The 26,929-nt window shown below is 42.3% G+C and overlaps 1 protein-coding gene across 4 annotated transcripts in view; it reads right to left on the bottom strand.

The window, feature by feature from the left end:
* The window catches only part of APLP2 (amyloid beta precursor like protein 2), a 59,190-nt gene extending 32,526 nt beyond the window's left edge, over positions 1–26,664 (bottom strand). Inside the window, exon 1 of one of the 4 annotated variants that reach the window (XM_008142535.3) lies at positions 26,459–26,664. In XM_008142535.3, the coding sequence (XP_008140757.2) occupies positions 26,459–26,563 (105 nt within the window). In that variant the 5' untranslated portion in view covers positions 26,564–26,664. The remainder of the gene's footprint in view (positions 1–26,458) is intronic. The other 3 variants (XM_028146893.2, XM_028146892.2, XM_028146894.2) reach the window with 3 other exon arrangements.
* Positions 26,665–26,929: the final 265 nt, after the last annotated feature.

The raw sequence follows: 26,929 nt of genomic DNA, 5'->3' as shown, positions 1-26,929 counted from the left end.
TGGAGAGTGGAACAGGTGCGAGGGGAGCATACAGGGACAGACTGGGCAGTCTGTAGACCAAGAAAGGACTTTGGTCTTTATCCCTGGAAGTGTGGAGAGGTTGTAAGCACAAAGTTAGTATGTTCAAAATGCAGCTCTGATGCTTTCTCTGGTTGAGGGTGAAGAACAGACTGAAAGGAACCCAGAGTATATGCAGGGCAATGGCTCAGGAAGCTGGAGTTGCACAGTCCAAATGTGAGCCATGATAGCTTGGGCTAAAGGAGGGTGATGGAGAGACAGATTCAAGAGATCACAGAGAGCAAAACAAGCAAGACTTGGTGACGGATTAGCCAGGGGGATAAGGAAGAGGAAGATGACAAATCTGGCTAGTGTTACTTAAGAAGTGATGGTGTCATTCATGGAAACAGAACACTAAAAGGGATTTCATGAACAGTTTTACCTTGTGTTAGTTAAAAATAATCAACTATTGCAGAAAGTCTTTTTTTTTTTTTTTGGCTAGCATTCTCTTCTTTGCAAAAGATCACAGCCATTAACAACGCATAAGTTACAAGTGAGAAATAACATCCAGGCATGAGGACAGTAAGGCTCCTGCAAAGTCTCTGGCAGTAGGAAAAAAGCACAGGCATCCCAACATCCAGAAATATGCCAACACTGATGGCTGTATCCACAGTAGAGTTCTGTGGTCTTTCCTAGAGGAAGTTCTTTCAAAATAAAAACTAAATAGCTTTTTAAAAAATGTTAAAACTTGGATTGGGGAGGGGGGAGTAGGGTTAAATTGCTTGATTATATTGGTCTATATTTTTCAGAGAGAGAAAGGAAGAGAGAGAAAGATTTGTTGTTCCACTCATTTATGCATTCACTGGTTGATTCTTGTATATGCCCTGACCGAGAATTGAACCCACAACTTTGGTGTATTGGGATTCTAACCAACTGAGCTACCTGGCCAGGGCTATTCTACTGTTCTTTTTAAAGAGAGAAATTAACATAAAATGGTTTTCTATAACTGAAAGGTAGACCTGGCTTGAGTACATGGAAAATGTGTGCTTTCCAAGCAATTCTTACTTATCTATGCTGATGGACGACATAGACATGAATGGTCCTCCCCATCAGGAGCCTACATTAGGTTTTGAAATACATTAATGATCTTTTTCCAGGACAAATTTACCATCCTACACCTTTTGCTGTGATACTTATGAAAATTAGCCATCTCTCCACTAGTACAAGAGAATGAAGCACTAACACTTGTTGGACATCTGGGAGAAAGGGAATTTGAAGTAAAATGTTGCCTACATCAATCTGGGTTGAAAACTACCTATTAAATCCAATCAGGAGAACAATTTGCAACTTTATGAACTAGAATCGACTGTAACCCTGTGATGATAGTCACTTATTAAAGTAGAAGGAAGATCCTATGCCTTCAGTATAACTGCATGTGAAGCTACAGATTGGTGTTGAGTCCTACTTCCCCCAAAGAAAGCAAAAAACATTTAAAAGGACACTAATGGTGTTTATTAAATGGTAAAAGGATGCCCAAGACAAATGTGTTAATTCTCACAATGAGTTCAAGACATGCACCAAAATGCCTCTTGTGGTGGCCTTTCTTCTTTTGGAGCCGTATCTAAGGATTATGGCTAGAAACCTAGATTACGATCAGCCGCCTCCTGCATGCCCCCCACTGGGGATCCAGCCCGCAACCCAGGCATGTGCCCTGACTGGGAATGGAACTGGGAACTGGGAATGGAACTCTCGGTGCATAGGACAACACTCAATCAACTGAGCCACAACGGCCAGGGCTGGCCTTGTATATTCTTAACATTAAAGACAGCTATTAAACAAATAGAGTTCTGGGTGTGATGTGCAATCTTTCAAGTGGGGAGTGGGGGTGGGGTGGGGATTTACCTCTTAGATTCCAAAAATGAATACACGTAAGACACAGGGTCAGTTAGTTATGTGAGGTCACCCAAGGCACAGCTGTGGAGTGGTGGGAACTGTGCAGGCAGCCATTTATTTATCGGCACCGAAGACTATGTTCCACGCGTTACTCATTATGGCTGTTAGAGAAAAGACCGCAAGGGTTCCAACTGCATAAATGTTCAGTGTACGGGTCAACCGCTGAGGTCAATACAGCAGTGGTAAGTGCATTTGATCTCTGTGCTGAGATGGTCAGCATTCCCGTCCCTAAAGAGAATCTAAAATACCAGAGGTTAAAGCAACAGGAAGAGGCAGCTAAGCAGCGACACCCTCACATCAGTTACCACCAAGAAAAGGGAGAGTAACTGGAATCATTCCAGACAGCTAATACGCTGCAGTGATTCACTTTTGAGTTCAGAAAGATTAATCCTTGTGGTCATAAGAGACTCTCAAGAAGGTATAAAAAGCCTCTGTGGACCATGTCTAGAAATCAACTAATCAAACATACCCCAACCTTATCTAGAGTATAATCGGATCTTTTTTGTTTGTACTTCTTCACTTTGAAAATGCTCTTATTTAATGGGCTCTCCATTTTCTTAAGCGCACACTGTGCCTTGATCCATTACATCAACGTATAAATCAATCTGGTTCCTAATCTAACATGTTACAAATGGGACGTCACTGCCAAGTCAGCAGTTCTGACATCCTGTGAACCTGGACTCCACTCGGAAAGGAAATTAATGCCCCTGCTTTGGCACTTAAGCCAGTGCCTGTGATCTATGCACGCTGCGGCACTTTGAAGGCTTTGAAAACAAATTACATCAATTGCTGTCCTAGCCCAGTGCTTCCATTTTACTTAATAATTCATTCTTAATGAGAAATCCCATTGTATTAATTTGGATCAGGAAAGAGAGTTTAGCTATTTAAGGACAGAAATTCAACTTGGTAAAAAGTGTTTCTAGTAACTTGGTTGAAAACCTGAAATGGCTTAAGGCAATAAATAATTCTAAGTCTGAACCTAACTTATCCCCAGCCCTTTAATCATCGCTGGAGAGTTGCACCCACACCCCCAGCTAAGCCCCGCCTCCTTTCACAAAGCCACGCAGGACCGGTGCAGCGATCCCAATCCAAGCAAATAAGCAAGCCCATTACTTCCTCCCTCACTGAAGCTACTGCCCCAGAACCTAATCTGGCTCTAGGGTTTGTGCGGGTGCCTGCCGGGGAGGGAGCTGCTTCTTTCTAAAGAGGAGGGTTCCATCCTATGATTGAGTGAATCATGTCTCCTTGGACAGGAAGGTGCTGCATGCCAGCCTCTCAGGTGTCCAAGCTTCACCCTGGAAAGTCAAGTTAACTCAGTTCTAGTTCTTATAAATACTGAGCAATACAGCAATGGTAAGCACCTTTGCAACATCTATTTACTATCTGCATGCTAGTGATTGGTACATTAAAATGACTCAAAATCCATAGTGTGAAGATAGGTCTCCAAGATATTTATTAACTACAAAAAGGGAAAGAAATTACTTCACAGTGGAGGCACCAACATTAACCTTACCAGCAATAAGACACTTAAGAATACCAACAGGAGCCGAAACCGGTTTGGCTCAGTGGATGGAGCGTCGGCCTGCGGACTCAAGGGTCCCAGGTTCGATTCCGGTCAAGGGCATGTACCTTGGTTGCGGGCACATCCCCAGTGGGGGGTGTGCAAGAGGCAGCTGATCGATGTTTCTCTCTCATCCATGTTTCTAACTCTCTATCCCTCTCTCTTCCTCTCTGTAAAAAATCAATAAAATATATTTAAAAAAAAAAAGAAGAAGAATACCAACAGGAAAGAGAGTTGGGCAAGACAGAGGGACTTACAGACTGGAAAAGACTAAGGAGAAATGACAAGTAAATGCAAAGGGGGAGCCTGAAACAGGGACAGGACCTTAATGGGAGAACCGGAGGAGTTACTGGACTCAGGGCTGTAAATCTGTTAACAGCACTGTACCAATGTTAATCCCGCATTTTGATAGCTGCACTGTGGTTATATCAGATGTTAATATTAAGGGAGGTGAGCTAAGGATATAGGGGGCTCTCTGTAGTATTTTTGCAACTTTTTAAAAAAACTCTAAAATCAGTTCAAAATAAACTGGTTTTGGTTTTTTAATCCTGTTCATTGCCTGCCTGAATTTCAATCATGATTACATGGATTCAATTTGTCAAAAGAGAAGGACAAAGAGTAAGTATAATCAGAGCAGGCACAATACCTAAAAAAACATACTGTTTTATTCTGAACACATGAGCATATATTCTAACGTGGTAAGATCCCATGTGTACAAACATTAAGTCTTATTTCTCTCCAATGGGAGGACAATTACAGTTCTGCTCAGAGCCTAAGACATAAGAAAGTCCACTCTTGTTACTGTCAAAGGGGTGCCTAGAGTTTGGAGCCTTCAAAGTATCTTCATCAACTGTACAGAAGTGAAGCTTTCAATTAAAAGATCCAAGCTTCAAACACTTTAACCCGCCATTGAATAAAATAACAGGATTCTTATCAAGCGTTTTCCAGCAAACGAAGCAAAACCTATTCTTAAAAGTGAGTTTTCATCACACCGGTTGAAAATCACTGACCTCTTTTTACATTTGAACTTCTAATTAGAAGCTGGTGAATTAGAGTTAGGAGAGAAAAATTCCAAATATAAAAGGTCAATATCCTTCCATTGACATATAGCAGCTATTATGTATGATTTTCATAGGCAGTAATTTATACAAATAATCCCTGCTTTTATTAGAGCTCTAATATTAAAGCATAAATGAGGTATCACTGCCAAGACTAGAAGTGTTTTAGACGGTCTCTTAGGCTTCTGACAGGGCCCCGTTAAGTTGTCCATCTGGATTACACTGGTCAGGGTCCAAGCACCAAGCTTTACGTGAGGTCTGTCTTTACGCACGTGTCTCTGGGATGAGCAGGAAGTCTTTTATAAAAGAAGTTATTGAAAAACACATCCAGTACTTTTATATTAAAAAAAAAAAAAGATGCAGAACAGTGTTTATGGACCTAAAATTCTAAAGTTTTTTTACTGGCTCCTGTTTCTTTCCAATGTCCCATAGTAAAATAGGAATCCTAAAAAAACCGATTCCCACAGGTAGGATGACACTAAGGACGTGCCCTGTCCAACCATCAGGCGTCTGCTCATCCCACTTCTGATCTCAGAAGTGTGCAATGTGCTGCTTTATCTGTACAGCAGGGCTGCTAACATACACACTGCTCCCAGGCTTGCTGTGGGGATTAAATGAAGATAATGCACTAAGCACAATGCTGACCTCAGAGCAAGCACTCAAATGTGAGCCTACCACTGCACAGAACTGGGGCTTAACCCACGGGCACCCAGGGACGAAAGAACACGTGAGATCCTGACGTGGCCAGTCATCCCCAAAGCCAGGAGAGCATGAAATGGGGTTAAAGGACTGCACATTGCTTTTTTACAGATTAAACGGAACATGCCTAGAGCAGGCTGCAATAATACTCCACATTTCATTTTGTGGGAATTCAGGTGCCAAATGTTTACATGAATATTTTAATGCTGCCCTATTTATTTAAAGGAAAATCACCGGGAGCTGCTGGCTTGCTAGCTTCCTGGATCCGGTCTGGCTTTCGATTATTAAGTCACTGTTGTGATTTTAAAAAAAAAGCACTATGCAAATTATTTCTCTAAGTGAGTCTTCTTAAGGGATATTCCCTCTTCTTACCAGCTAGGCCAGTGGTCAGCAAACTGATTAGTCAACAGAGCCAAATATCAACAGTACAACGATGGAAATTTCTTTTGAGAGCCAAATTTTTTAAACTTAAACTTCTTCTAACGCCACTTCTTCAAAATAGACTCGCCCAGGCCGTGGTATTTTGTGGAAGAGCCACACTCAAGAGGCCAAAGAGCCACATGTGGCTCACGAGCCGCAGTTTGCCGACCACTGAGCTATGCTACCTCATGGAAGTTATTTCCTCACTCTCTTGATCTTAGCTATCACTTGTGTGCAATCTAAATACGGCATTACCCAAAATTTAGATATTACAATAAATGACACCTACAATATTAACTTTGGAATTTGGTTCACATTACAACGGACAGAACTCCACTTTCCAAAAACTCCTGATATCTAAGAAACACGGCTGGAAAACAAAGAGGCTTCCTTGAATGAGATTCTGCATGATTCCAAAGCTAAGCAGCAATCTGTCATACTTTGAGCAGAGGTCAAAAAGCCAGGAGGCTTGAGCATTAATATAAGATGATCTTAATGGTGTGAACTTGGGCTTAACCTTTGAACTCAAGGGCCAGTATTACTTAAAAAATTATTTACTACGAATGTACTAAATAAAGTGTGTGCAAGCCTGGGGGAGTTTATATAGGGATGCGCTTTCTAAACCTTCAAAGGGTAAAATGACTCAAGTTAAAAAACACCCAGAAGTATTGCTGATTAAATATTAATAATTAAATACGTTCATTCTAAATCATTACTATTGAGTCACAGACAATAGAAATACAACTGATGGGAGGTTTTCTGTGGAATTCCAAGCACAAACCTGGCAATATAATCAGAAATTATAAACATACTTCTGGTTGATCTGAAGCTCTGTGATACTGTGTTTATGAAATGCAATTTCACAGCCATTAAAAATTAGGTAATTTTTTTTTAGCATATTTCAAAATTTCATGTACTTGAAATGTAATAACTTACACCTTTTAAAGAAGTATTCAGACAGACCCATTTCACTAAAATAAATACTCAACCTAGTGAATTTACCAAGGTTACGTTGGGAAACTATCCAACATGACTGCTTTGGCTGCAGAGCTCTATCTGACTTCAAGATGTTACCACTACTGCCCTGGCCAGGTGGCTCAGTGGGTTGGATTCCTAGTCAGGGCACATACACAGAGGCAACCAATGTGTCTCTCACATCGATGTTTCTCTCTCTCCCTTTATTCCTCCTTCCCTCTAAAATCAACTAAAAAAAAAAAAAAGTTACAACCACAAACACAAAAGGCCAATGTCAGAGATCTCAATTCTACTGGATCCCTTTCCTTTTAATATATCCAGGGAAAGAAAACAAACCCATGCAGCTGAAAAGGTTCATGTTTTAATGTGCAGAATGGTTTCTATTGCTGTTAAAGCAGGGGTTCCCTGGCATTCACTAGGGGGCTAGGAAGGTCTGCAACAGGTCTCCGGGCCTCCTGAAGAAGAAGGTCTAGAGTGCATTTGTGTGCACACACGATTAGAGGACAACAGAACTGCTAACTGTTCTCTCTTGAGAAATGACTGTCCTGAATTCTTCCTTTCCACCATTACTTCCTTTCCACCTTTTGCTTTCAAATGTTTTTCATAAAATGACCGCAATAGTGAATGGGTAGTCTGTTTTAAAATAATATTCTGTATATGAAGAATTGACAACCTTACCTTTCTAAAATTTTTTCCTTAGTTTTTACTAGCCCATGAAAACCAAAGGCTTATTATAAACTCTCTAAGGTTCTGTGATGCCAAAAGGCGAGAAAGGGCAGAAACTCTTAAGTGAATAACCCTTATCTTTGTTTACAAGTACAAAATAAGACAATTTGCCAAATGACTTTCACAGGGCAGAAAGAGGCAAATTTCTATTTTAAAACACAAGTAGCAATTTCTACATGCTATTCTGCTAAATGTTTCACCATGTTTACCAGGTACAAGCAATAGTCGGATACCAATCTTGATGTCACAACTCACTTTTAACTTCTTTATTTTATTTATTTATTTTGTCAATCCTCACGTGAGGATATTTTTCCATTGATTTTTAGCGAGAGTGGACGGGAGGAGTAGAGACAGAGAGAGAGAAACATTGATGTGAGAGAGACACATAGATTGGCTGGATTGGCTGCCTCCTGCACATGCCCCTGACCAGGGCCTGGGATGAAGCTTGCAACCTAGGTATGTACCCTTGACCAGAATCAAACCCGGGACCCTTCGGTCCACAGGCTGACCCTCTACCCACTGAGCCAAACGGGCTAGAGCTCACTTTTAACTACTAATATCCAACAAAACAACCGTAAAAATAACAAAAATATGAAAGTGCCCACCCTCTCCTAGTTCAAAGCAGTCAAAAGGCATCTTTCCTATGATTTACACAGCATCTAAATCTGAAAGTAAATACAGGCTGTATTATCAGCTCACTCCAGATCTGCTTGCAGACAATAATGCTTCCTGTCTGGGACCCATGCCCATCCATGTGCATTATTGTAATTACCAGCAATTTTAAAAATAAAGTAATAAAGCTAGTATGAGCTGCTGGTCAGTATGTGTGTTGCATGCTGCCACTGAGGCAGGATAGATAGTCAGAAGCTGGGAAAATTCCTTGGCGAGTAGAATGGGGAAACTAAGACAGCTGAACAGACTGGCCAAGCAATTTACAGCCAGATCCAGAAGGTCACCTCCCTAGAGATAACATCTAGGCCTCAGTTGTACTTTAGCTCCAGGCCCAGAAAAGCAGCAAAACCAGGTGGGTGATGCCAGGACCAGCTGCAATGGCTCATGACCCCTGCCCTGGAACTGACCAATCAGTGGAGATTACGACCCTAAAAGGGTACACCTGGAAAAGCTGATGACTGTTCTATCGAAATTCTCCCCTAAACTCCCAGCCTTTCAAAACCCTCAAAACAAAGCAAAGGACCCAGCAAGCACTCTCCTCCCCCCGCCCCACCCCCGCAGGAACATGCCAGCACTTTCCCCTCCCCCCTCTTCTTCCCTCCGCAGGCGTGCATCTCCTAAACTCAAAGGGACTCCAGGAGACTTGCAGCCAGGGGAGCGATGGGTAACAGCAGCTCATCCCAGGCGAACCCCCTGACCTTGTCTCCGAGGCCGCCTTTTCTCTGACTTCCCAGTGAGCCAAAGCAACCGCCTAGGCTCTCCTGTCGCTTCTTTTATGCTAAGCCCTCCCCTATTTCACTGTCCCCAGCTTTAACAACGTACTCTCACAGTCACTGGACTCGTGCTGTGAAGAACCCACACGCTACAGGCCAGCCGTAGGCAGACCCGCTCAGGGCCTCCCTAGGATCAAGCCCCCTAACTACTAAGTAAATGCATAAAGGAGAAGAAAAGCTACAGTCAAGTAAAAAGAATGACTAAGAAGGATGTAAATGTGCGCGCACACACCCCCACAGTGGAAAGTACAACAGCACTACTGTTCTCCTTGTCAGGTGGCCTCTGGGGAGCGGCGGCCACACTCCTGCCCTCTAGGATCTGTTCTCACACGCATTCTGAATGATCTCAGCACACATCACTCTTCTGAGTCCAAGGGATTCCTACCCTTTACCAGTGACCCCTGCCTCACTCCATCGCCCAACCCTGTGCTCAGCACCACCCGCTCTGAGTCCTTGTGTCCACACACCAGCCAGGGTCTTTCCAACCTCAAGTTTCTCCACCTAGAACTCCCCTCCCCTGCTCTTCCTGAGGAGACAGACACAGTCTCACCTTTCAGGACCTGAGGGGCCTTCCTGAGGACAGTCCCCAAGACATGGCTGCCTTCCCCCCCCCTCACTGTCCCCCTCCGCCCCCCAGCAATCTGAAACTACCTGCACTGTCCAGCTCCCTCCATTAGAATGTAAGTCAGTCCTCAAAGGGAGACCCTCATCTGTTGTCTAAACACAGTATCTGGAAACAGCACCTAGAATAAACGGTAATCATTTACACCAAAGTAGATCGATAATGAATGCCAAATTAAACTTTAAAAAGAAGCATATGCAGTATGGCAAGTTTGGATTTTTTTGCCAAGTGAATCCATGTACACAGCCTGAAAAGTCACGTAACACGAGGCTCACAGGAGAATGCAGTCCTCCGCCCCACGGGCTGGGAGGTGGTCAGATGTCAGGTTTCAGATGTGGGTGCACTGGATTTTGAGTACTCAAAGGTTATTCAAGTGGCAATAGTGGAGATATTTCCCAGACAAAGATATAGGTCAGGAACTCCAGAGCTGGAATTATGAATTTGCAATTAATTATGGGCTGGAATTATGAACTTGCAATTCAGTAACAAGCTGAAAGAATTTTAAACCCAGAGATTAGGTAGGATCATCTGGGGAGACTGCAGTTGAAATGGAGGACAGAACCATAAGAAATATCAACATTTGCCCAGATGGTATGGGTCAGTGGTTGAGTGTCAACCCATGAACCAAAATGTCACCAGTTTGATTCCCATTTAGGGCACATGCCAGGTTTTGGGCTCGATCCCCAGTAGGGGAGCACGCAGGAGGCAGCTGACTGATGTTTCTCTCTCTCTTTTTCTTTTTAAATATATTTTTTAATTGATTTTTTTACAGAGAGTAAGGGAGAGGGATAGAGAGCCAGAAACATCGATGCGAGAGAAACATCGATGAGAGAAACATCGATCAGCTGCCTCCTGCATACCCCCCACTGGGGATGTACCCGCAACCAAGGTACACGCCCTTGACCGGAACCAAACCTGGGACCCCTGAGTCCGCAGGCCGATGCTCTATCCACTGAGCCAAACTGGCCAGGGCTGATGTTTCTCTCTTATCAATGTTTCTATCTCTCTATCCCTCTCCCATCCTCTCTCTAGAATAAAAAATATATATTTTTTTAAAAAAGAACTATCAGCACTAAGGTGTACAGAAAGTCCATTGCTGAGGGAGAAAAACCAGGAGATGAAGCAGTACCAACTGAAATGCCAGCCCACGATTTCCCAAGGTTATGGAGCACTAGTCACTTCAATGTGGTGAAAGTGACAGAAACAAGGCCACTCTGAGCCCAGGAGACACGAGAGGAGAGGAAACAGTCTGAGTACAGACAGAAGGTGAGTCTACCGGATCAAGCATTTCCCATGAAGATTAGATCCAAATTGAGATGTGGCTATAAAGGTAAATATATGCTCAACTTCAAAGATTCAGTGTGTAAATTGAAAAACGTCCAGTTTCTCATTAAGTATATTACATGTTGATTTTATAATATGATTATATATGTAGAAATAATATATCAGCTACGAGTTAAATAACATGTTGTTAAAACCAATTTCATCTATTTTTTGCTTTTAAAGAAAATGCTAACTAGAAAAAATTTACATTACACATGCGCCTTGCATTTATTTCTACTGGACGTGCTGTACTGAATCTTCAGTTAACACTGCGCTAAGAAAGACATGACCTGAATGATTTTTTTCTTTCACCTGTAGATGCCATTTAAATGCACTTTCCCTCTGACCAGTGTTGCCCAGTGGTTAGTGTCAGCTAGAGCATCAAAGGGGAATAGAACCCCATCAGGGGCAAGTACCTGGGTTGCAGGCTTCATTCCCAGCCCCCGAGTGTGGCAGGCAACCAACCCATGTCTGCATGTCTGTCTGTCTGTCTCTCTCTCTCTTTTTCTGTCTCTCTCTCCCCTCCCCACACATTGTCTACAGTGGAAGCCCCTCTCTTCCACTCTCTCTGGGAAAAAAAAAAAAAGTCAATGGAAAAAAATACCCTCAGGTGAGGATTAACAAGATGAACAAAAAAATAATAATGAAATAACATAAATGCACTTTCCTTTCTTCCATCATGAAGACTAGCAAGCGTTCCTGGTGACGCAGCATGTACTCACATGGTTCCTTGAGGATTGAGAAATCCTCAAGTTGACAAGAGTTAAGTGGGTGAGAGCCACAAAAGCTGTCTGAAGAGGCCAGGCTAGCTCAAGAGACAAGCGGTTACAAGTAAAGTAAGGAACAGGAATTAGACAGAAAAAAGGACCCTGAGACATTACTTCTTAAAAAGATTGATTATGTGAGTAAGGTGCCAAGAGCCGAAGTTCTTACTTTATCCAATTGCTGGACCAGGAGAAGGTGGACACACATAGGGAGACACTCTCCTCCACCCCCAACTCTTTAGATTCACTTGTATGTTCATGTCTGACTGAAACAACCAATCAAACAAAAACCCTCTCCCAGGCTTCTGACCCCCACAGACCAAAATCCAAAGGTCTCCTAAAGACAAATGATAATAGTAACAACCAGAACAGATGAAGTATATATTAGGCTCCAGTGATAACAAGATGAATGGGTCACAAGTCCTCAAACACCTCAACTGTGTGGAGGCTTGATGTGGTAGGGAGATGGCATATAAACAAAACAGCCCTAATAAAAAGGGAAAGAGTCTCAAACTGTCCTAAGAGATCCCCAACTGCTGTTCGATCGCTTCCTAAATGGCAGTCAAAAGCAGCCACAATGAAAGGTACACTAATACCCCTATTTTCTATAGGCATAATAGTACAAATTGGAAGTCTGTTCCTGACCAAATATGAAAATAGAGAAGAAAGAAGAGACGCAAATGTTGTTATAAACATACATATCTAGATCATAGAAGCCCTTTTGGAATGCTCCCTTTATGGGAGAGAGTGGCTGAAGCTTCTCAAAATCTAGTGAAGTATGACTGGCTGGTGTGGCTCAGTGGTGGAGCTTCGACCTATGAACCAGGTGGTCCTGGTTCGATTCCCAGTCAGGGCACATGCCCGGGTTGCGGGCTTGATCCCCAGTGTGGGGCATGCAGAAGGCAGCCGATCGATGACTCTCTCTCATCATTGATGTTTCTCTCTCCCTCTCCCATCCACTTTGAAATCAATAAAAATATATATTAAAAAATATCTAGTGAAGTACAGAAAGGGGGCTTTTCTTCCTTGCAAACTTCTCTGGAGCAAGCCTGAGTATTCCTCTGTTGCTCTGAGAACCTTGTTATTTCCTTCAAGTTCACAAGCCTGGACGATTCTCACTGCCAATTCACTGTAGCACCTGAATGCCTGTCATGTCAAAGACGGAGCCAGGCATTTTTCCAAAGATGCATGTTCAGTGACTTAGTCCTCCCAATTTCAACTAGTTTTCCTGGACATCTCTGTGATGTCTCTGTACCAGTGCTTGTAGCCTTCCCTGAACACGGATTTTCTTCAAATCCATCTAATCTTTTCCTCCCCCTGGAGTAATCAAAACTATCCTATTCCTTGTGCTAAAACTTTCTTCCTTTGATGATTTACAGCCATCTACAATTATTCTGTATAATAACATGCCATTTTTATTTGAATTCAGATACTCCATAAAAGCAAATCAATAAAAAGCAGGTGACAGCATGGCAACCATTGGCAAATTCTAAACCATTATACTTTGGATTAAAAACAAATGACAACCACCTTGTTAAATTCATTTTATGTATTTTATAGTTAAAAACTCCCAAATGGTCTTTTCTTCTTTTTGTTGTTGTTAATCCCCACCCGAGGATTTTTAGAGAGAGTGGAAGGGAAGGGGAGAGACAGAGAGAGAAATATTGATGAGAGAGAAACACATTGACTGGTTGCCTCCTGCATGCGCCCCAACCAGGGCCAGGGATCAAGCCTGCAACCACAGTAACATGCCCTTGACTGGAATCGAACCTGAGACCCTTCAGTCCACTAGCCAACAGCTCTAACCACTGAACAAACCAGCCAGGGCTGGTCTTTGTTCTTTAATAAATAACTACAATCCACAACAATACATATATAATATATATGTATCTATGTGTATATATACATATACATGGTATGGTTTATTAAAAAACACTACTACAATTATTCATGTCCTTAGATCAGCCTCTAAATGACATTCAACCCAAACTGCTGTAGCCGGGAATGCCCTGCATTTATTTGATCTTGCACAAGAGCCAAATATGATCTAGATATGTATGTTTATAACAACATTTGTAAGAAGAAAATTATTTTTGCCAACATATATAGTGCTTTTACCAAAGGAAAAAAAAAAATGTCTCCTCAGTAATTTTCAACAGCATGTGTTAGCACACACACTTTGTCTACAAAAACCCCTCCTTGTTTTTCTTCTAAATAGTCTTACAAAGTCATCAGAAATAGTTCACCTTGAACCCTTCAGAAACAGGCGAGTCAAGCAGCTATTTAGGTATGTAATACTATCTGGTAACTTAGTACCCAAGCCAAATTTGGGCGATCCATGTTGGCTTGTATTAGAATGATTTTCCTTTGCCCTACTCATCCCTTGGGAACAGTTATTAACAAGCTCAATGGAAAAAAGTTTGCAATTCATTTGTAATACTTAATGCCAGGATGAAACCCGATGTTCATATTAGGTTAAAGTGACTTCTTTGGCCCTGTAAAAAAAAATTGATTTCAAACATTTCCAAATATATATAAATCTAACATCACAAAAGCCGCTGTATCTTAGTCTCAGTAATACTTAACATAAAATTTTACTTGGCCAACATATGCTCACATAAAATGATGTAATCTTATCTACATTTGTATAAGACATTTTTTACCTTCTGGTCACTTTGTCTCTTTACTTTCTTCCAAACATTTTTGCCATAAAACTCCAAAATGTTCCAAAAACTGATGTAGCACTGATAAATTTCCAAAAGAAATTTATCTTCATTAATGACCAAGTAAAAAGAATGCTAAAAGGGTATTCTTCTTGGTAATGTTTACTGAAGCAACCTTCATTACCTCAAACTAGACTTGGAGTTTATGCTCTACTTTATCTTCTCCTGGCTTTTTGGGGACAGACATCAATACAGCTCAGATAGCTCTCAGACCACCATAGGGATATTTTAATGAGGATCCATTCATCCATAGCGATTGGTACTAGGTCTGCAATATGCACTACCACCATTCTGTGACAAGTTCGGCGTCTTCACTCACTACACATAAGCACACAAAACCACCTGTAACGGCTCAACGTGACTGGGAACTTACCAGGTTTGAGTCTGTGCTTTGCATTTAATCTCTTTCAATCAATATTTAAAACATTTTCATCTGTCCTGCTGACTATTTCCATTGTTTTTTAAACAGACAACATTCAGTCTCAATGACTTCAATCAATTCACAAGATTACTCTTTCAAAATGACAGCCCAGCTGGATATTTTATTAATGTAGATCCTGTGGAAGCTAATCAAACCTCAAATAGTAATTTTTCTTAAAAGTTGCTGGGGGGAGGGAGAATTTCTATAAAGAAAAACATCCATATAGCATTAAGCAAAAAGCTTCTTCAAAAGGGGGTAGGGCACGGCCGAGTCCAAGCAGCCAATCAAAGAAAATTCTGTTACCAAATGTGGCTTTTAGTCCACTTGAAGTCTGCCATGAGTGGTAGATGCTTACTACAAGTTGGATGGCCAAGAGTGTGTACTGATCTACACCAGGAATTCTTGACCTGTGTGCCTTGGCACACCGATGTGCTGCTAGAAATTTTAAAACATGCAATACCTGACTCTTTTCCATTAGACTGTCAAAAAATGACAACAGCCAACACAACAATAGCCATCTGGTGTGAAGGAATCAAAATTATACCTATTTTTTTGTCATATCAGCAAAAAATATGTTTTTTTGGTGTGCCACAATATTTTAGTAATTAGCTTGTGTGTGCCATGAGAAGAAGGTTGAAAATCGCTGATCTACACCATTTTATATAGGGGACTCGAGCACCAGCCAATTTCGGTAATGCACAGGGGTCCTGGAACCAACCCCCTGCAGATACCAAGGGTAGTTAAGTTTTGGGGGAGTCAAAAGTTATACAAGGATTTTTGACTGCACAGGGGTCAAAGCCCCTCACACCCACGATCAACTGTACATTTTTTAAAAATCCACACTTAGCTACAGACAGCAAAAATGCTAAAAACCAGATTCAAAGAGAAAAGCTTAAAAGTAGCCAGAAATAAAGAACACATTACCTTTAAAGGAGCAACAACTATGCTGACAGCTAAGTCAAGTTGTGGGTTATATTCAACAGTAGGATACTGGTTTCATTAAATATGAGCAGTAAAGTAAGATCTTTAAGATGATGAAAGAAAGTCTATTCCCAATGACCCTATCTTGCAAGAAAGGTAGTGAGACAGATATTTGGTAAAAGAATGTCATCCAACAACCTACCCTTAAAAAAATTCTAAAGTGTGTTTGGAAGAAAAAACTTATCCCAGAAAGAAGGTCAGAGATACAAGAGGCATGAAGAATAACAAAGAGAATCTGTAAATCTCAATCAGAGGCTCTCAATCGCACTGAAAATTTGAATTACCTGAGGAGTATTTAAAAAATACAGTCATGCACCACTTAATGACAGGGATGGGTGCTGAGGAATGCTGTGGGAACATCAAAAGGGCACTTACACAATCCTAGATGGTCTAGCCCAGTGGTCGGCAAACCGCAGCTCGAGAGCCACATGCGGCTCTTTGGCCCCTTGAGTGTGGCTCTTCCACAAAATACCACGTGCGGGCGCGCACATACAGTGCGATTGAAACTTCGTGGCCCATGCGCAGAAGTCGGTTTTCGGCCTGGGCGAGTCTATTTTAAAGAAGTGGCGTTAGAACACTCAAGGGGCCAAAGAGCCGCATGTGGCCCGCGAGCCGCGGTTTGCGGACCACTGGTCTAGCCTACTACACACCTAGGCTGTGAGGCTACAAGCCTGTACAGCATGTAACTGCACTGAATACTGTAGGCAACTGTAACACAATGGTAAGTACAAAACTTTTAATAGTCCAGGGACAACAGTTAATAATACTGCATTGTATATTTGAAAGTTGCTCAGAGTAAATCTTAGAAGTTTGGCTCAAATAAACTCATTAAAATTCTACCAGTTTGGACATTTCTTATGCTGACACACCGTACATCTTAAACTTACAAAATGCTCTATGTCAATTATACTCAATTTTAAAAATTAAGTAGAAAGCTTGAAAAAACATGTGAACTGCAGCGCAAGCCCTGTTCAGAATAAAATTTATAGCTTTACATAAACGCATTAGAAAAGAGGTTGAAAAAATTTTAATTCAGCAGTCATCTCAAACTGTTAGAAAAAGAACAAATTAATCCCATGAATTGTAGAAAGAAGAAAATAATGTGCAGGAAGTAATAAAATTAAACAGACAATAGAGATGAGCAACAAAACCCAAAGCTGATTATTTAAAAAGACAGTTAGGAGGCCCAACATGGCTGTGGCACAGGCCGATCCTGAACTCACCCCCTTCCATGAGCAAACTCAAACATATATGAATAGAGAGACCAATTTCTCCTGTGAGACAAGTGGCTGAATGAACAGCTTCTCAACAAGCAAGAGAAGAGATGGACTAGAGAGGAGGTAAATATGGAAGCTGCCCCTGGCTCTGGAGTGCACTGGTTATGTCCCCTCCACTGAGGCTGGCAGGAGCTCTGCTTGGGGGCTTTGGCTCTTGTGCAAGATCAAATAAATGCAGGGCCTTCCCGGCTGCAAGGCCTGGAGCCTTCTGGCTCCTAAGCAAGCAGAACAGGGTCCTGACCTCTGTGCTGGGAGCCACCCCAGTCTGGAAAACCAGTGCCTCAGGCACCATAAGAACCTGCTCCGCTCCAACTGGCTTCCCCAAACTATCAGGCGCACAGCACCTGGACAGAGGTCACTTCTACACAAGAACACTTTGTCCAGAGAAAGCTGAGGAGCTGCGGATGCTCTCAGGGAATGGGAGAACACTCCAGGTTAAAGGTGACTTAAGCTGGCCTCCACCTCCATAGGGTGGGTAGGGGCTCTATCGAGGTGCTCTAGCCTGCCTGCTAAGTCCCTGCAGCACATTTCCAGACACCTCCCTCGCCCATTTTAGGTCAAACGAACAGAGCAAGTAGGACCAACAGGGCATTATTACACCTGACCTCCCCCTCCAGAGCTGCTCCTGCTCATAGGCCAGTGGCCCTGACACCTTAGACACCCCCTCAGTTCCTACTGGCCTGCCAAAACCACCTGCACACAGAGCCTACACAGAGGCATAAGGCCACTTTTTTCAAGATGTGGAGAAATAGCTATTTTGTCTACTTCTTATAAGAAATGTAGATAAATAATTTACTGAATAAAGAATTCAAAGAAAAGGTCATAAGACTGCTCACCATACTAGAGAGTGGAATATAGGAACTTGGAATTTCAACTAAGAGTTAGAAAGTATAAAGAACTAAGTAGACCTTAAGGAAAAAAAAAGTCAACAGACCTGAAAAATACAGTAACTGAAATGAAAAATACATTAGAAAGAATCAACATCAGATGAGCTAATACAAAAGAATGGATCAGTGACCTGGAACAGACTCATCCATATACAGTAGAGATGTTAACAACAAAGGTGTCATGGGAAAATAGAAAGAAAAGGATGACCTTGACAATAAATGGTGAAGCTGGTTTATGCTAGATATCCATACGGAAAAGAGAAATAAAAAAACTGATGCTTCATAACTAAACAAAAATCAGTTCCAGGTAAACTGTACTTTCAAATGTGACAGGCAAAACAAAAGGCTTCTAATCTACAAGACAGGAGAATAATAACTATTTCCTCAGAGTAGAAAAAGACTTCTCAAATACGACACAAAAAGCACCTACTGTAATTTTAAATCACTTTGAAAGAAAATAATTTAAAAAGAAAACAAACTGGTAAATTAGACATTAAAATTAAGAACTTCAAAAGACATCATTAAGACAGTGAAAAGGCAAGCCACAGAGAGAACAGTATTATCTCAATAACCTCAATCTGGAAACATCCCAAATGTCCATCAATAGCAGAACAAATTGTGGTTTCTTCATACACAATGGAGTACTATACAGCAATGGGAACAAATGAACCACAGCTATACTCAACAGTACAGACTCTCAAAAACATGTTTAGTGAAAGAGGCCAGATACTAAAGAATACATACTGAAGGATTGCATTTACATAAAACGAGAGAACAGGAAAAAACTCAAATATGGTGTTAAGCAATGAATGCTGAGGCGGTAAAACTATAAAGGAAAGCAGGAAGCAATTACATACAATAAAAGTCAGGGTAACAGTTACTGGAGAGGGTGAGGGGGGATGTTCTATTTCTTGACCTTGGTGGTAGTTGCACAAATTGTCTGTTTTATGAAAACACACTGATATATATTTTAAAAACTCAAAAATACCCAGGGGCTTCTGATGTTGGGTGGCCAGAAACGGTGCTCTGTATGCTGGGTGTGTTCAGGAGTACGGCACTACCTCTATTCTCAAGTATCTTCGCCATCTTACCTTCTAAAATATCACAAAACACCATCAAACAATGAACACTACACGGATAAACCAGTATTTATTACAACCAAGAGCCAGAGCAAGTTTCTCTGGAATCCAGGGAGATGACAGAGCTCTCTCTCAGCATGCAAACAGGAATAGAAATGCTCAACCCCCAACTCAAAATAAGAGTTACCTCTGGAAGGAAGGTTAATGGGCTGTGGAAAAGTTTAAAGGTCTATCGTAATGTTTTATTTCCATATCTATAATACTTTAGTTATTTCAAAAAGAAAGGCTAAGGCAAATATGGAAATGTTAAAATTTAACAAAAGATATGAGTATCTTTTATATATTTACTACATTATGTTGGAAATGTACATAATTAAAAAGAGTAAAATAAAAGGTCCTACACTCTTATCAGCTCATTTCTCCAGGTAAAAATTCTGCTTCAACCAAAGCAAGTCATCAGTTAGCCTTCCAGAAACAAAGTCTAAAATATTCAAAATACTATGTTCTATACCACCGCCACTAAATCTCAGGTTTTCTTCTTCTCTAGGCTAACTACCATCCATGTCTCATATCCAATTTTTCACATACTTCATCATTCCAGCCATTTTATTCTGAATGCAATATCCCTCAAAACGAAAAGCCAATCCTAATAACTGCACTGTGTGTGTCTCCTCCAATGTCTCATTTCGCCTTTTAATTCACGGATACTCCTGGTAAGAAAAAAATTAAGTCTTTTTCTTTCCAGTTAGCCCAGCTATATAACTACCCAAATTGTATAAGCACTGGGTTGTTATCTACCCAATATCCACAGCCCTCTTTTGCAACAGAACCCAACCCGAAGTCTAAGTGATCACAGAGGTCCCATTCCCCTCTGGTTTGGCTAGGAGCATCTGACACAATTCTGCCCAATAAGACTTGCGGGAGTCTTGTGCTGGTGGGCTTGGAGAAAGGTTCCTTCACTCTTAACAGGAGATACACAAGAAGAGACAGTCTCTTCGTGCCCTGGATGCTGACACATCAGAGCATGCCCTGTGGAACTGAAAGAGCCACGTTGCAATCATGAGGCTTTAGGCGAAGGCAGACTGAAAAGATTGTGCTCTCAACAAACCATCCCTGTGGGTGACCTACTCCAAATGCTGATGATCTTTTTTCTAGACCACAAACTTATCCCAGTCATTGGTTACTGAATCAACTTCTTCCCAATGTTTTGTCTATCAACTAGGCCAGTGATTGTAAATCTGGTACCCATAGCATTTTCTCTTCCAAATAACCCCGTGAGTTTTATAAGACTCTCCACATATTTTCTTAATTTTTTTTTTTTGCAGAATACAAAGATGAAGCAAGATTATTATTTTTAAAAAAGAACCTGCACATGCCCTGCCCAGTGTGACTCAGTGCTTAAAGAGCATTGGCCCACAAACTGAAGGGTTGTGAGTCCTTTTCTTGGTCAAGAGCATGTACTTGGATCCCAGGTTCGATCCCCTGCCCCGGCCAAGGCATGTTCGGGAGACAACCAATCGATGTGTCTCTTTCACATCAATGTTTCTCTCTCCCTCTCCCTCTTCCTCCTCTCTCTCTCTCTCTCTCTCTCTCTCTAAAAAAGAAAAAAGAAAAATATCCTTGGGTGAGGATTAAGAAGACAAAACAAAAAAGAACCTGCATGTTATATTTTAAAGGCATTAAAATTTAAAGTTTGCCCTGGCTGGGTGGCTCAGTTGATTGGACCGTCGTCCCAGGGACCAAAAATGTTGCGGGTTCAATTCCTGATCGGAGCACATATCTAGGTTGCAGGTTCAATCCCAGGTCAGGGTGCATATAACCATTCGATGTGTGTGTGTGTGTGTGGGTGTGTGTGTGTGTGTGTATGTCTCCCTCTAAAGTAAATAAACATATCCTCTGGTAAGAATTTTTTTTAAAAAGGCACTAAAAGTTTTTTAAAAAGCCATAGAAAATGTAAAACACAGCATTCCCTGAAATTACATCCTTCAAAGATAACCGCTGTTAAACATTCGGCGTATTTTGATTCACGATATGTAGTATTTTCTATGAAATTAGTTTCTTTCAAAGAAAATACTATCAGGATTTTTGGTCCTGGGAAAGATAGGTAGACATACATAAAAAGAAATCCGCAGCCAAAAGGGGAAGATTATGAAACATCCTGATGTAGAGGAAAGAAAGAGCAACAGACTGAGAATAGGACAAACAGACTCAACCCTGGCCCTGATGCGCGACCATAAACCCTTGGCCTCTCCGGACTCCATTTTTAGGTGAGACAAGAATACCTACTTCGCCAGTCTGTTTGGGAACATTCGTGAGACAGTGTGCCCACATGAGTTCTATTGGGGTTTTTATTTGCTGGAGCTTTGTTTTGTTTTGTTTTTCTCTACTTGCTCAGAAGATCACCTAGGAAGCATTTGGAAGTGAGAATCCCAGATGCACTCACTGAGAATCCCTGGGGTGGGGCCTAGAATCACAAGCAAGGGCATTCACTAGAGTAAAAAGCACTGCATTACTTTTTTTACTGCTGTACTGTTTAACATCTGACACCAGTAGTGTGAATAACAAATGAGAATTCCTATTTTAAAAATAGATTTCAGTTATGCTTAAAAAAAGATGTCATTAAAAGAGACTTCATGGTACGTATGGAAGAAAACTTCCCTTAGCAAAAGTCATTATTAGTTATATTTGAAACAAAGGACTGGAACTCATTTCTATCCGAATGCGCCTCCATGATTCTCCTTCCACCTCGGGCCACAGATCAAGGTGCACTACATTAAATAAGTAAGCATTAGAGTAATCTAGTTTATCTCATTTTTAAAAAACAACTCATGAAAACTGGTTTGTGGGAGATTTCAAATTCTCTCTCAAATTGGCCCCTCCATAGAGACTACAATGACTGGGCAAATTTTTATCCCTACTTTTTAATCACACAGATAACTTTATTTTCTTTCAATAGTTCAGTTTAGGACAATTCAAATTAATACTTGTTAGGTACCAGCTTCAATATGCAACATATGCCACTTATATAAAATGTATGTATCTGAAAGATCCAGAAGGCTAGACACCACCAGAATGCTTGCCGTGAGGTTTCCCTAATTAACAGGATTTCAGATTCTTTTTCATTTCTCATGTTTACATGTATTTATTTTTATTTTTATAGTGAACAGCACTACCTATATAATATTTAAGCTTTAAGTTCTTATTTCAAGAAGAAAATGCAGGCTGGTGTGGCTCAGTGGTTGAGCATCGACTTATGAACCAGGAGGTCAAGGTTTGATTCCAGGTCTGGGTAGCAGGCTCTATCCTAGCTGGGGCATGCAGGAGACAGCCGATCAATGATTCTCTCTCATCACTGATGTTTTTCTCTCTCTCTCCCTCTCCCTTCCTCTCTGAAATCAATAAAAATATATTTTTAAAAAAGAGAAGAAAATGCAAAAGCCTGAGAATTCAGTAAGGGTACATAACATAATTAAAGAATGTTAAAAGTTTAACAATTTTTTATTTTCCAAAGTCAACAATATCAGAGAAGTTTTAAAAACTGATTTTTCTATTTGGAGAAAATTAATAACCTTTCACATATTCTGCCAAGAATTCTAAAGCTCTTTAGCTTTAAAAATAACCATGTTTTCAAAAGCTTTATATTATTGGGTCAACTGACAAACGAATACAGACAGTATTTGATTTGATTAAATCATTGCATCAATGTTAAATTTCATTAAGTTGATAACTATTCTAAGGTTATGTAAGACAATGTCCTTGGTTCTTAGGAAATACACAAGGAAGTTTCCAAAGGTAAACGGGCATGATATATGCCCCTTAATCTCAAATAGTTCAGAAAAAAAATGCATAACAGAATGAATGATAAAGTACATGCTAAGTAGGGGAAATGTTAACAACTGGTGAATCTGGGTAAAGGGTATGAGAGTTGTTTGTACAATTTTTGCAATTTTATGTAAGCTTGAAATTATTTCTAAATGAAATTTAATTGAAAAAAAAAAAGCGAGAGAAAATAACATTCAAAATTGTCCTAAGAAAACACCATCACACTGGACCGACTTCAAGCAAGAGTTTATTGGGGGAAGAGGGGTTGGAAAGCAATATGTTTTAAATTGTGCTAATAAAAACACATCCAGGACCAACTCAAGCAAGACATTAAATTAACAATCCAGACCGGCCGGCATGGCTCAGTGATTGAGCATCAACCTATGAACCAGGAGGTCACGGTTTGATTCCAGGTCCACGCACATGCCCAAGTTGCAGGCTGGATCCCCAGTGTGGGGCGTGCAGGAGGCAGATGATCAATGATTCTCTCTCATCATTGATGTTTCTATCTCTTTCTCTCTCCCATCCTCTCTGAAATCAATAAAAAAATTTTTTTTTAAATGAGCACTCTAGTAGAAATATGTGAGTCCTAGATGTAGTATTTTCTAGCGGCCACATTAAAAATTAAAAGAAACAAGCAAAACTATTACTAATATATTTTACTCTGCCAATATCTAAAATATTATATTTTAATATAATTAATGTAAAAAGTGTTGAGATATTTTGCATTTTTTTCATACTAAGTCTTCAAAATCTGGTGTGTCTTTTACAATTACAGCACACCTCCAGGCAGATGCTAAATTTTCATAGGAAATACCTGATCTGCATTTATAGTTCATAAAATGTACAGTTTAAGAAGTGGGTTCACATAGCCACGCTGTTTCAAACAAGTTAAAAGTTTTCCAATCACTGATTTGAGTGTCAGTCTTTAAGTGGAAAAGTAAATTAATTAAAATGAAATATAATGGAAAATTCATTCCTCAATCTCACTATCCACAACTGCAAGCTCGGTAGCCACATGTGGCTCCAATACGGGCAGACGGGTTTAGATGATGAAACAAATTTCCTCTATGAAAGGAGGACCTGACTGGTAAAACTTAGTTTATCAAATTTATAAAAAGGTTTCTAAGATAGCTATGATAAAATGAGGACTGATATTCCTATCTCCAAGTCATAATCAGACATTCCATATACCACCACTCGGAAATATACCAACAAAAGCCTTCTTTACCTTCTGCTGCAGCTGTCACACTTGGAGTTTGACTTGTCTGAAAACTGGCTATCAACTGGCCCACTTACTTATAAACGTGGCAGAAAGAACTCAAGCTCTGGCTCTCGTAAGTCTCAATGTCCACTTTATACAGTGCAGAGTTTCAGCACAAATACCATTTGAGAATCCCAAATGGAAGCTTGCACACAACAGGATTTGTCTTGGATTTAAAAGAGGAAGTGACCCTGAGTACAGAGGTGTTTTTTTTTCTTTTTAAACAGGTGTAAGAGATTAATCCAGTCAACACCAAGCAACACTAAAGATTCTCCAATTAATAATTCTGTGCCAAGCAACTTGATCAGGGATTTGGCTAGAATCCCTTTGGCTAATCTCAATAAGGATCTTCCCGGAGATATCCACGTTTAGGCCATACTCATCTCAATTAAGGCTTATGCAATCTTTTGCCTGACAACAAAGAAGTAAAATCAAAATATATGCAAATGAGTAAAATTCTGCCTGCTTCACAAAAGACAAAAACATTTGAAAAATAATTTAGTGCGGGCAAAAAAATAGTTCCCAAGAACAGGAGTTACCATAAAATAGCATTTAGAAACCGTTCCTGGGAAATGTCTATTTCCTACTGTCTAGCCTTTTCAACTGAACAATATTGGGGGGGCGGGGGGGGGAGTAACAATCAAAATCTAATCCACAACAAATCCTCATATTGTGAGTTCTTTCTCCATAGGCATACCAGTGTTAATATTCTGCTTACACTTGAAAGGAAGATGTTCTTTACAACTGATGAATCCTTTTATTGTGAACTCACCAGTGCCTGAAGTTACTCATCCCCCTGGGAAGTGAGGTCAGAGTGTGAACAATGGTTTTTGTCAGCTTTAAGGTCTATATTCTACACAAAATCCCTTTTTCCCTTCCCCTCCCACTGCACTGATCTAACTTGCTTTCCTGCGACATCATACTGGGGGGAGAGGGGGATCGTTAAACATCTAACCAACCATGGTGCGGAAGCTAAAATAATCATCATTGAAAAGCGTTTTTATATCAACACGAACTATTTCTACTTAAAACTTTTCTCCCTAATGAATCAATTTCTTTTCCCTAAACCTTTCCTTAAAGCTTTAAGCAGAATACAATCGTTTTTAAGCCGTTCCACCTGAAAAAAAAAGTTTGTTCTTGGTTAGATTTATTTCACCCGTGGAAATGTGTAAGCATTCTGTAGAACACATTCCAACTTGCGGTTTTTATTAGGAAGTCCGTCAATTCCTAGGTCATCAAATCCAGGTCTCACTTCTCTCTGAAATCAGCTAACTCCGCAGAAATGGTCATTTTTTTTTTTTTTAAATAGTGAACAGGGAAACGAAATATAAACGACACACACCAGAAACACTCATTCCATGCAGCCCAACAGTGCCAAGCGCCATTTCAAGAAGGCAGGTAAAAATAAGGTCCCAGGTTCCCCCCCACCCCCCCCCCACGAGCAGATGCGTTTCCAGGGTGGGAGCCAGACGGAGCCCACCCTGACCCCAGCGACCCGCGTTCACGCGGCCTCCACGCCAGCATCGCCCACAACCCAGGCCACTGAACCTACCACCTGGTGGCACAAAAAAAATGCTCACAGGGTCATCAGATGCACAACTACTGAAGAGAATGACAGCCAAAAAGTAGGATAACCAAAAAGGAGGCTTCCCCTTCCCTCCTCGGGGAAACCGACTCTTAAAAGGGAGCACCCCCGGCCACCAGAGAAGGGTCTCCCCCCCCTTTCCCCTTTTTTCCAGACTCAGGCAAACAGCTCTTATTGAATAATTCCCCTCCGGGGCCGGGTGCCAGCGCGGAGGACCTCCTGGAGAGGGAGGCAGGCGAGCGGGAGAGGCAGAGGGACACCCGCGGCCGGGCAGGAGCGCTCTCGCCCGCAGCCCACGCGCGCTCGCGCCCCTTCGCTCGGGACCTCGGCGCTTCCACGGGGCCACGCCGGGGGAGCTGCACCCCACACCGGAGCCCACCTCGCCAACAAAGGATGCCCCCCAGCCGCTGCCCCGGAGGGAAAGCCAGCCCTGTCCCGCGGGGAGCGCGCGCTGCCCATTTCGCCACCGGCCACCCCGAGGTCGGAGCTGCGGACCGAAGGCTCGGCTTGTCCCGCGGCGGGTGGGGTGGAGGGGGAGGGAGAAGGAAACGCGGTGGCGTCTGGACCGCGCGGGGTTCCCCCGACGAAGCGGCGGGGCCGCAGGCGGGATGGAGGCTGCTGCGGCGGCCGAGGCGGTCCGCCGCCCCCCGCAGCCCCGATGCCTTTCATTTGGCCTCTGCGGCGACCGAGGCGGCCCGACATCCCTCCGGCGCTCAGCACTGCACCACGCAGGGGCGGGGGAGGGAGCGCCGGACCCGCCGCAGCCCGGACCCCCGCCTCCCCGCGCGGCTCGCCCCCAGCCCGCCCGCCCGCCCGCAGGCCGCGCTCCCACGGCGGGTGAAAAAGGCGGCGCTCGGGCGCTCGTCCGCTGCCCACCTCGATATAGCCGGCCAGCGCCGCGGCGGGTGCCGTGAGCCCGAGCAGCAGCAGGACGAGGAACCTGCCCGTGGCCGCGGCGGCCGCGCTCCCGGTGGCCGCCATCCCTCCGGGTCGCTCTCGCGCTCGGCCTGAAGCTCACACACTGAGAGTAGGACCTTTCGCTCCGCGACCCAGAAGCATCTGAAGCCTGTTCGTCGCCGCCCAGGGGGTTTTACAGCGACCGGAACTGACTTCACAAAGCCACGCCCTCCTCCTTTACGGCCCAATGTCGGCCCGTGGAAGCTCTCCAAGACACCGCCTCCTGGCCATCCCAGACCCAATCAGGGAACGAGAGAGCCTGCCCACCCCCAGCCGCGCGCCAGGCCCCGCCCCCGGCCGCTGACAGCCCCGCCCCCGCCCGACCCTGGGCCGGGAGGTGCGGAGGTGTGCGTCGGGTGGGCTCCCCGCCCGCTTCGGCCAGGGTTCGAG

Source organism: Eptesicus fuscus, chromosome 23 (genome assembly GCF_027574615.1).
Source record: "Eptesicus fuscus isolate TK198812 chromosome 23, DD_ASM_mEF_20220401, whole genome shotgun sequence".
NCBI lineage: Eukaryota > Metazoa > Chordata > Mammalia > Chiroptera > Vespertilionidae > Eptesicus > Eptesicus fuscus.
This window is presented reverse-complemented; position numbering and strand designations above follow the sequence as displayed.